This window comes from Grammomys surdaster, unplaced genomic scaffold (assembly GCF_004785775.1).
Source record: "Grammomys surdaster isolate TR1022 unplaced genomic scaffold, NIH_TR_1.0 187, whole genome shotgun sequence".
NCBI lineage: Eukaryota > Metazoa > Chordata > Mammalia > Rodentia > Muridae > Grammomys > Grammomys surdaster.
This window is the reverse complement of record NW_021604632.1, coordinates 5,266,141-5,277,398: the sequence shown is the minus strand read 5'-3', so window position 1 is coordinate 5,277,398 and position 11,258 is coordinate 5,266,141. Positions and strand designations below refer to the sequence as shown.

General features: G+C 43.8%; 1 protein-coding gene across 1 annotated transcript in view; it reads left to right on the top strand.

Moving 5' to 3' along the window:
- Hydin (HYDIN axonemal central pair apparatus protein) overlaps nucleotides 1-11,258 on the top strand; it is a 342,846-nt gene that overhangs the window by 177,738 nt on the left and 153,850 nt on the right. The window contains exons 19-21 of the mRNA XM_028768759.1: nucleotides 1,094-1,237; nucleotides 5,266-5,409; nucleotides 6,730-7,043. Of these exons, the coding sequence (XP_028624592.1) occupies nucleotides 1,094-1,237; nucleotides 5,266-5,409; nucleotides 6,730-7,043 (602 nt within the window). The remainder of the gene's footprint in view (nucleotides 1-1,093; nucleotides 1,238-5,265; nucleotides 5,410-6,729; nucleotides 7,044-11,258) is intronic.

The following is an 11,258-nucleotide window of genomic DNA, read 5'->3' as shown; positions in this document are numbered from 1 at the left end:
GCTGTTCTTGCAGAGGATCTGTGTTCAGTTCCCAATACCCATGTGGCAGTTCACAATCAGCTATAGAATTCCATTTCCAGAAAATCTGACGCCCTCTTTTGGCCTCTTGGGGCACTGGGCACATACATCATACACATATACACATGCAGGCAGAGCATTCATAGACATACACTTTTGTGTAGATGAAATAGTCATGTTATTCACCAGCAATGAGCTTTCTACTTTTGTATACATCAGTTCCACACATTCAACACAAAACCTGTAAGCATATTGGTACCGTGTATCTCTTTATTGCAGTTCATTGAGGCATTTGGAAATCATCAAATACTTTAAAAAAAAATTGAAATCACCCAGGAGTTTTTTCCATCCTAGAAACACAGACTCTTCGGGTGAGATATGATGTTTGCTTAAGCCCCTCCTTAGGAGGCTTACAGGGAGACACTGAGTTTTCTCTTTATAACAAGAAGCAATAAGAAATTGTCTTCTGGAGATAATGTGAGCCATCTGGTCCATGGGACAGCTTCTTTAGGTTCACAGATTCCACCTTATTTTCTTTATATTATTTATTCACAAAGTATTTTCAGGTAGAACACATCTTCCCAACATAAAAGGAACAGAGAGGACCTCTCACTGGGGAGTCTTCTACACTGTGTCCCTTTTCTCGTTATTTTGATTGAGAGTGTACCACAAGATAAACACTTCTGGGCACTATGGATGTAAGGATGGATATAACACACACCATAATCTTAAGACACAGTCTGTAGTAGGAGCATATTTCTAATGTAGTTGCCAAGAGTATAAGCATGGTTTTAAGAGGCTTTAAAACCCAGGCCCACTAGGGAACTAAATCCACCTGGAGCTTCAGTGAAAGCGGCCTGAAATGGGCTTGCAAATCGTGAGTATGTTGATTTCATGAACAGCCCAATCCCGAGGGTTCATCAGTCCCATCTGTTGATGGCACATATTTATTCTTTGGTCTTTTCTGTGTTATAAAGCTCTGGCCATCTTGGACCCAAAGACATATCCTATTGTTAAGTCATTAAGTTTGCTGAAGGATGGTTGTTTCAAAACCACTGGTGTATGTTGTGTACAGAAAGTCAAAGAGAAGCTGGTGTGCCAGGCCATCGTCGGAGCCCAGAAGGGGAAGAGCTTGTTGATGTCCGTGAACATCATCTGCGAGTTTATAGCTCCTCTTATCCAGCTCTCCACCAGGCAGCTCATATATCGACTTGAAAAGGTCAGTGGGGCTGTGCTGGGGAAGGCTGGGTGTTCTAGCCAGAGCCAGCATGCTCATGCTTCCATTTTAGAAGCTTAATTAACTGGCATCCTGTTAACACCTGTCACCAAGACCGTGGTGTTTCCAAGCTTCAGAGGCCAGTACACATTTAACTAAAAATTCCAAAATGTAAACCTAGAATTCTCTGAAACAGAAATCCTGTTTCCATCATTCCTGGTGTATAAGACCAAAGGGAAGGGCTATATCAGTGCAGACCATGCATGAAAGCGTGCAGATGCACCATCATTTTGCCGTAGGTAGAGTAAACATCACTGCAGAGAAAGGGTTGGAATAGAACCAGCAACAATTATAATAATTAGTAATAATGACTACCCCCTACTGATTGCTATTGCTAAGCATCCATGCTCAATTACCTACATCTTGCCAGGTGTCCTTTACAAAAATCTCACCATGATAGGCTCCATTACCATTCTTGTGATACATATAAGGAAGCTGACACATCCCCTAAGATCGCTATGGAATAAGTAACCCATGAGTAGATCATCTGTCCTAAGCTGAAGACTGCACTGGCATTGAAAATCTGGTGAACCAGACAGACACAGTCAAAGCTGAGAGACTGGTTGAAGTGACAGACTGCACACAAGTTAGGGAATACCATTATTTCAATTCCAACGGTAACTGGGTTCATGGGCAGCTCGGGGGCGTGGCCTTGGTTGTACATGTGCTCATCCCAAGTTTACTTCCTTGAGCAAATCCCCCAAGTTGGGATTGAAGTAAAGGTAGAAGCAAGTCTGACGACAAGGGAGGAGAAAAGAACCCCAGGCTGAGGTCTTCTGTTGGAGTAAAGCTCTAGGGCAATATGAGAATTGAAAGGTGACCCAGACACAGAGCAGACCAAGAACGTCCAAAGTCATCCTGGAAAGAGGTCACACCAAGGACCTCTCTTGGAGATGGGGCAGAAGCCAGATATGTTTGGCATGCCTGCTAGACCTGTTCTAGACTTTGGGGTTCATTCTGGGAAGCTGATAAAGGGCTTCAAACATGAAGACAAATGTGGTCATATTTATTCATCAGAATAAATCATTAGAATGTTGGCCGCTCAGCAGAGCATTTATTTATTCAGACTCCTCACGTGCCTGACACTGTCTGATGCTAGCAATACAGCTGTGAGGATAGCTCTTCGCTGGTGAAGCACATAGCCTCCTGGGAAGGCCAAGCATTGCCTAAGTCATTGTCCCATGATCTCTTGCTGTCCTAGGAAACTATGTGTGTGGCTGTGCCTTGGCTGTCACACGGGGGTCAGGTGGGCTTCTTCTGTTCATCACCTCAAAGTTTGCAGGAGGTCACTCAAGACCATTTACCATGGTAGTACATTCCATCATACTTGGTTCAATAAATGTGTTGAACACCCCATGGACAAGGTGTTATGTTAGGGTATGAATAAAGGAACTTTACAAAGTCCAGAGGCTCAGGGAGACATACAAGTTCAATTCAAACAAAAGTTCTGAATGCCTATCATGTACTAGGCACCTATAGTGTACAGAGAGGAGAAAAGATTCTGGCTTTGCCAGCTTGCAGGCCACATGGGCATTTAGTAAGGGTCTGAGGGGCAGTGGAGAAGCCATGAGGCCAGCAAACCCCACACCACACTGAACACAGTCAGGCTGTGAGAGTTCCAGACCTTTCGTTGTAATCAGAAAGCATGTTTATTTATCTATCGGCAAATAGCTGCCCTGAATTTTGTGGCCTCATATTTTCCCTGGAAACAATTATTCTCAGGAATTCAGCAAGGATTTATTGAAAGCTGTCCTGTGCAAGACATTATATGTTAAATATGCAGCCTAGTTTCTTACTCAATTTTCCTAAGCCCATAAACACTCATAGCATATGCAGTCAGTGCTCGTCTTCATCTCTGCGTCCTCCTGCCTGTGGCAGAAGCAGGCTAACATATTCTTGCTCCAATATCTGTTGTTGGAGTTTGTCATTACATTAAAACATTCAAAATACTGAACATGGTAGTAGTTTCTCGTTGAATTGAAAAATGGACTGAGGCCCAGTGAGATGGTTCATCAGGCAAAGGTACTTACCACCAAGCCCGTGGATCTCCGATCAGTCCCTTCAGGGCCCACATGGTAGAACATAACCAACTCCTGCGGGGTGTTCTCTGCTCTCCCTGCTGGTTGTTCCTGCCCATCTTTCTTTCTCCCTAAATTTCAGAAGTTTGAGTTCTCCTCTGTCTTGTTTTCCATCACTCATCCCCCTGACCGTCACTAGAATGTATCAGTAATTTTTCATTTTTCATGTATTTTTCATCAGTAATGATGAAAAATATGTGTCCAAGAGGCCGGTGAGGGTTGGGTATTCAGATTGAATTGTCCAGCATGCAAACATTCTGCCTGCTTGCTGTTGGCCCAGGGCAGGGTGTCCGATGTGGTACATTGGAGTATAAAGATATCAACCCTGCCTGTGGAAAGGGTTTCTCTCTCTTCTTCTCACTCCATCAGCTCTGTGCCGTTTGTATTGTTCATACACCACAGCATCTCTGTAGGATTGAAAGAGCGAGCTGAAACTTTCAGTCTCCTTGCTTCATGAAGTTCCAGCAGCAGATTTTGTCTACTGCTATCTGGGGAGACAAATGGCCTGTAGAGAAGGGGTCATTTTAAAATAGATTGGCTTCTCTAGACTTCGGTTTCTTCTCATCACTAACCTCCAAATGGCCTCATGCCAAAACCAACCAAGTGTGGCTTCTTCACTTCAGAACCATCTGCAGTGACACAGCAGCCTTCAGGGAAGGTCACTACATGGACAGCTCTCTGTGAAGCCTGCTGTTCAGTGGGCCTGAATATGCTGTTTCCTGCTCCAGGAACTGGTACTACAAAGGGAGGCAGTGTCTGTGTTCATTCTTAGAGGAAGAGAACCAAAGGCTGGCATCATGTGACAAGTCCCAGACCAGACTGCTAACATAACCTTGGCAGTCCACGGGAGCTAGTGGAGCACCACCAAAGCAGAAGCTTGAGCCCAAAGATACAGAGCCATCCAAGCCCACTCAGGACCCAGAAAACCCAAAAAACATAATGGGAGGAAGACAGTGTTGGAAGAACAGCTGGAAGATGCAGTCAGAGCAAAATATTAAAGTGAGGCTGGGGGCGATCAAACCAGAGTGAGGAGAACACACAAGCACGTCAAAATGTGGAGACTTTTTAAGGACTACATTATTATTATTATTAATTATTATTACCCCAAAGTGATCAGACTTCTTAAGAGACTACAGATTGAGGCTACTGATCACTTCCTGCTGATGATGCTTAAGGATCCCCTTTTCAGATCACACAAAGATTAACGCAGCCCCCAACATCAGAGTGTGGAAACCCTATTCTGAGCCAAAACATCACACTCGAGATCCATCCCAGCCCCTTCTCTGCTGAACAATGCAGTCCAGCAGGTCTCACGGAGTTAGACAGTTTCATCACCTCTTCCTCAACCGGGGAAAATGCACAGGGAAGACGTATGAGTATTTGCCAATATAACAAGATGAGCATATCTGCAGAGTGGATATTTTAAGCATAAAGGGGGAAATTGCATAAAAGCAAAATGCTTTGTTTTGTTATATCAATTCCTCATGTCTTTCATAAGATATCAGATTTATTAGACTCTGTTCCATGGTGATGTGTCAATGTGGGTAGTGACAGTTTGATCTAGCGGCTGGGTTTCTGTAGAGTTTGTTTTAAATTAAGCAACAAGAGCTTCTCAGAAATCTCTGTTTCCTGGGTTATATAAGCTCATGTTTCAGTACCCTAACATACCTCCTTCTGCTCCATTTCTGTAAACCTCTACCCAGGGAAATAAACATCTCTGTGAAGTTGGAGCAGTGTGTGTGTGTGTGCGTGTGTGTGTGTGTGTGTATGTGTGTGTGTGTGTGTGTGTGTGTTGAGGTCTTTGTTCTAAACTAAAGAGGTTTGTTACTCAGGGCTCATTGTACTTACTGTGACCTGGTTTTGTTTCTTCTTTTTCCCTTTCCTCTTGTCCAGAAGCCCAACACCATCCTGGAGGCCGATTACCAACCCTTGGTGATAAAGAACATCACCACCCTGCCTGTGAGCATGCTGCTTTCCACCACCGGACCCTTCTTCATATGTGACACTGATAAGTCTCTACTGCCTGCAACTCCTAAGGTAACTTGTCAAGGAGCTTGTGTGAAAAGGAAGAGAATAAAAATATGTTGCCTAATTTCAGTCCAGAAAAACAAAATGACCCAGGAAACCAATAGGGAAAAAATACAGAAAATTACAAATAATAATCAATACATTATTACAAGTGTCAGTCCGTGGGAAGACTCATGCATGACATAAGATCTACCAGCCCAGTAGGACAGCCTATTGTCTCCTGCCCATCATAATGAAGTTAATTTGTACAAGGCACTGACTTCCTAAAGTTTCCCTAGTAGGGAAATCCAACCAAAGTCTCTGAAACAAGGAACTGGTCAAGTCCAGTCTCCCAGTAAATAAGCCCATCTTCAAACACTAACAAACTTGATGCAAGTTAAGAGGAAAGGCAGTGAGCCCACCCCTGCTGCAGATCTGAGGCAGGAAGCAGCATCTTCTAAACAGCTCAATGGGTGCTTCTGCTCTACCCCCTCTTCTCTCTCCCCCATCCCCCTCCATCCATCCCTTTTCCCCCCACTCTCTCTGTCTCTCTGTCTCTTATACACATGCACCCCCACACACATAAGCATATGTGCACAAGCACATGCACAAATACACACATACAGATTCGTAGCTATCAGGGTCTGTGTGCAAATGGTCCAACAGTATATCTGGGCTGGATATTTTATAAGGAAATGAGATTTATTTGGGTTCAGAGGTCTGCAGGTCAAGAGCATGATGCCAGGGCTCCATGCCGCTTCAAGTAATAACAGTGAGGCAAGTGGATATGTGTGGAAGGATAGCATGAGAGGCAGCCTTGTTCTGTAACAACCCACTCTTAGAGCAACTATCCTCGTCTCCTCAGAAAAGAGCTCACTCCTAGACTCCATCCCCAGTAAACATCAAATCTCAACATAAGTTTGAAAGAGAGAGAAAAAGTTTTAAATCAACCAATAGCTGCTAATCATTCAAAGATATATAGATATAGATATATAGTTATATAGATATATATATATATGCGTGCGTGCGTGCATGTGTGTGTGTGTGTGTGTATGAATATATGTGTGTGTAAAGTAGATGTGCATAATTTTGACTTTCCTGGATTGTGTATTGAAATGCAAATGTTGGTATCTGGGGTCTGAAGAGATGGTTCAGTGGTTAAGAGCACCTACTGCTCTTCCAGAGGTTCTGAGTTCAATTCCCAGCAACCACATGGTGGCTCACAACCATCTGTAATGAGATCTGATGCCCTCTTCTGGTGTGTCTGAAGACAGCGACAGTGTACTCAAATACATAAAATAAAGAAATATTTTTTAAAGAGTTGGTAACTTCATATTACCTTGTTTACAGCCTATGAAACTGGAGGTTGATGAGGAGAAACACCTCCTGGTCAAGTTTGATCCCTCCTTCAGAAACGACCTGAACAACTGGGTGGCAGAAGAGGTTCTGTCAATTAAGTACCTAGAACACCCTCAGGTGGACAACCTGGGCTTGCGTGGAGAAGTGCATTACCCCAACCTCAGCTTTGAGGTGATGGACATGGATTTCGGCTGCATCCTGAATGACACGGAGGTCATTCGCTACATCATGATCACCAACTGCAGCCCCTTGGTTGTGAAATTCCGCTGGTTCTTCCTGGTGGACGACGATGAAAATCAGATCAGGTAAGCCCCGCCCCATGCCCCCACCCCATCCCTCCACACACACAAGCCCCCACCACCCCCAGGAAGCCCATAGACCTGTTCTGCTCCCTGAGTTATTTTGTGGCTTTCCTCTGGGTTAACTACTCTTTGCACTAGCCTTTCATGAGTATCTTCCGTCTGATAAGTCATCGCTGACTGGAAAGAACAGAATCTAAAACTCAAATTTCCAAACAGAAATTTAAAACCTATTTTTGAAAACCCCATCACCCCTAAAGGTGAGAAGGACAATTTAAACATTTACTTCCTGTTGAAATCTAGTGGCTAGCTCACTAAAAGTTCATCACCAAAAAAGAAGTCACTGTGGTTTTTAACCTATCATTACCCCGAGATGCTCTATAGCAGACTTCCAGAACATGCCGGTTTCTTACCTAACTGAAGCCTTATGCCTGTTGGTACCCACTCTCCTCTTCCCAAACTCAGACAACCACCATGTCAACTCTTTGATTTATGGCTGCTTATAAAAGAAAAATTGATAGCATTGATAAGATATAGAGAAACTGAAACTCTGGGCGCAGGTGCCAGGAAGCCAAAATGACTTGTCACTGTGGAAAGCCGTATAGAGGCTCCTGAAGGAAGTTAAAAACTGGCTCTGGGATGCATCTGAGTGATAAAACACCTCGTCCCGCGTTCTCCCCATGTCGTCACATATTATAGAATCCCCTTCCATAAAGGCCACTGATACTCTTCTCTGCTGTATGTAAATGCTCCGTCTTATTTATACCTTTGTCTTGGCATCTAGGGTGTTTGAAAATCTTATCTTCTGGGAACAGTGCTGCAAGGCTCAGCTCTCTTCGAGATCTTGATTGTAGTCTATTGCACGAAGACTCAAGAGTGAGGTTGCAGGATCAGACTGTGGCTTGATTAATATGCTTACGTTTACTGCTGGGGATAGAACCCAAAGTTCCATGTGTGTCACACAAGTGCTTTAGCACAGAGTTGCTTCCCTTGATCTGCTTTTAAGTTTACAAAGCCTCTGTGCTCAGTCCTGTGGCAGCTTCCCATGGTGTGCCCTGGTGGGAGCACGCTGTGCTGGACACACTAATAACTTGGTCTTTGGAACGGCAGCCATGCTAACAACTGTGAGGGGATCTCTCACTGTGGTCGTGATTTACATTTCTAAAACAATTGATGATGTCAAAGGGTGTGGATGCAATTGTAAGCTATGTGTACATTTTCAAAGAGTCTACATTTTAAACATATCTGTACATTTTAAAGTGTCTGAGTAGACTCTTTGTCTACTCAGATCCTTAACCCATCTTTAAATGGGCCAGTTAATTTTGTGCCTTGGAGATTTGGATTGGTTGTTGCAGGAGTTGCTTATCTGCTGTGGAAATTAGCCCCTGGTCAGTTGTGAAGCTGGCGAGCTCCAGCCCTCTCCGGAAGTGGGCTTTTCAACCTGTTCACCTTTCCCTGTGCTGGGCAGAGCCTTTTCAGTCGAGTGCAGCCCCATTTATCTTTGCTTTTGTTTCATTGGCTACAGAGTTTTCTCTGTGTGTGTGTGTGTGAGTGTGTATGTGTGTGTGTGTGTGTATGTGTGTGTGTATGTGTGTGTGTGTATGTGTGTGTGTCTGTGTGTATGTGTGTGTGTGTGTGTGTCTGTCTGTCTGTCTGTCTGTGTGTATACATGTGTACAGGTGCTCATGCATATGGAAGCCAGAGGACAACCCTGAATGCTATTCTTCAGGCACCACCCACCATGGTTTTTAAAATTAGTTTGTAGTAATTTTTTAAATTAGCTTACAAGGAAAGGGGGAAGTACTATTACAAGGAAAGGGAGATTCTATTATAGTCTCAAAAATGTATCAGCAATGGATAATGTGGAAAAATATGAGATTATAAGATATTTTGTATTCAAAAGAATTAGCTTCCAATAGGTTTCCAGATGGCATGTCCATACATCCTTCATTTTGATTGGTTCCTCTTCTTCCTTACTGCTACCCCCAGTCTCCCTGCCTTTTCCCCATTGTGCCCCTCCCCCACCTCCACTTTGCACTTTTGGTCTTCCCCACCTTCCTCTCATGCAGCCTCTCTCTACTCTGCTCTTACCTGTCCCTTTCCAGTTTCCCTGTTCCTAAACCTGTATTTTTCTCCCACCTGGATATTCACATTTGTTAGAACAGGGGCTCAGATCCACGAATGAGAGGATGAATTCAGCATTGTTTGTCTTCCTGAGCCTGGGTTATCTTGCTTAAAATCTTGTTTTTCCAGTTCTTTCCATTTCCCTACAAATCTCATCCTTCTTCTGCTTCTCTTTAGAGTTGAATAAAATTCCATATGTGTATGCATGCTCATGTGTGTATGTGCATATGTATGTGTATTATGCATGCTCATGTGCATGTGTGTACGTATATGTATGTGTGTATGTGTGTGTACTCAGGGGTATATGTATATATGTATATGTGCATACATGTGTGTGTGCGTGCTCATGTGTGTGTGTACATGCATATATGCACATGTGTGCATGCATGTGTATGTGTGTTCTGCATGTTTATTATCCATTCATCTGTTGGTGGGCATCTAGGGCTGTGTCATTTCCTTGCAGCTATAAGAAAAGAGCAGTAATGACCATGAACATGCAAGATTCTCTGATAGGATGTGATGCCCTTTGGGTATATACCAGGAGTGGTATAGGTGGATCCTGAGGTAATTCAGTTGTGAGGTGGGGATACAGAGGAAGCCTCAACACTGGTGCATTTCCCACAACCATGTCTAAGGCTTCCTCCCCAAGAGCCTTGTCAGCATTTGTCAGCATTTGGTCTCATGGTGTTCGCCACTCTTCACTTGGATGACATGGAATCCCAAAGGATTGTTTAAATATTTATCTATTTTACATGTAGGTGTGCCATGGGCATATGTATGTGCACCACACACACACAGAGATGCCTGCCAAGACCAGGGAAGGACACTGGGTCCCTGGAACGGGAGTTACAGGCAGTTGTGAACTGCCATGTGGCTAAGGGAGACCAAACCTCATTCCTCCACAAGGGCAGCAAACACTCTAAACTGCTAAGCCATATCTCCTGCCCTGCAAAAGTAGCCTTAATTTGTATTTCCCCAATGGAGAAATATTTTGAACACTACTTAAAAATTTATTGGCCATTTATATTTTCTTTTCCTTTTTGAACACTATCTCCTCAGATCAAGGTCCCATTTACTGACTAGCAACTTTGTTTCTCTGGTGTTTAACTTTTTCAGTTCTTTGTATATTCTGGATATACACAGCCTTGTCTGAAACAGGCTGGCATAGGCTATTCTGTCTACTTAGTCCTTTAATGGTTTGGTTGCGCTTGGGCAGGGAGCGGGTGTGATCTGCAGAAACTTTTTTTCCTTCATACAGTCAGTCCCTTTGTCAACTCTTGGAGCAGTTGCCTGTGCTAGTAGGCTTCTCTTCAGAAATCTGCTACCTAGACCCGTGCCTGCAGTGTTAGTGTTTCAAGTTTTAAATCAACATCTCCGATCCAGCTTGAACTGATTTCTGTACCGGATGCAATATGGGTCTAATTTCCCTCTTCTGCAGGCATCTGTGTCTTCTAAGACAGTCTCCCACCTGCCTGGAGCTTTCCAAAGAGGCTAGGCCGACTGGCCAGTGAGCCTCTGGAATACATCTCTTAACACCTTCCCAATGCTAGGATTGCAGGCATATGCCACCACACCAGGCTTTTCATGCGGGTTCTGGGTCTCCATACTCATATGCAAACATTTTACCAACTGAGCTTTAGTCTTCTGCCCCTAGAGTCTTATTTTCCATTTTATTTACTTTGGGGGGTGGGGTACACGCCATGGCATACATGTGGAGGTCAGGGTATAGCTTACAGGAGTCGATTCATCCTTTTCTGTGAGTCCCGGGGATCGAGCCCAGGTCAACAGGCTTAGCAGCAGGTCCCTTTAACTGATGAGCCATCTTACTGGCCTCCAAAGTTGTCCTAATAAGCGTGTCGAATGAAACATACGGAGTATGCACTGAGTGTACAAGCCCATTGAGCTTTTTGTATTGCTTGTTCCGAGTGTTCAAATAGGTTTCTGTTCTGGTACATACCTTCTTTATGCCTAGGCATGCACAGAGTTAAAAAATAGTAGAAGATGGTGACCATTTTCTTAGTCTGTGACAATGACTGATGAAGTAATGGATATTTCCTTCCTGCATGTTTTGACAGCTGTGGACAGTGCACAGCCACT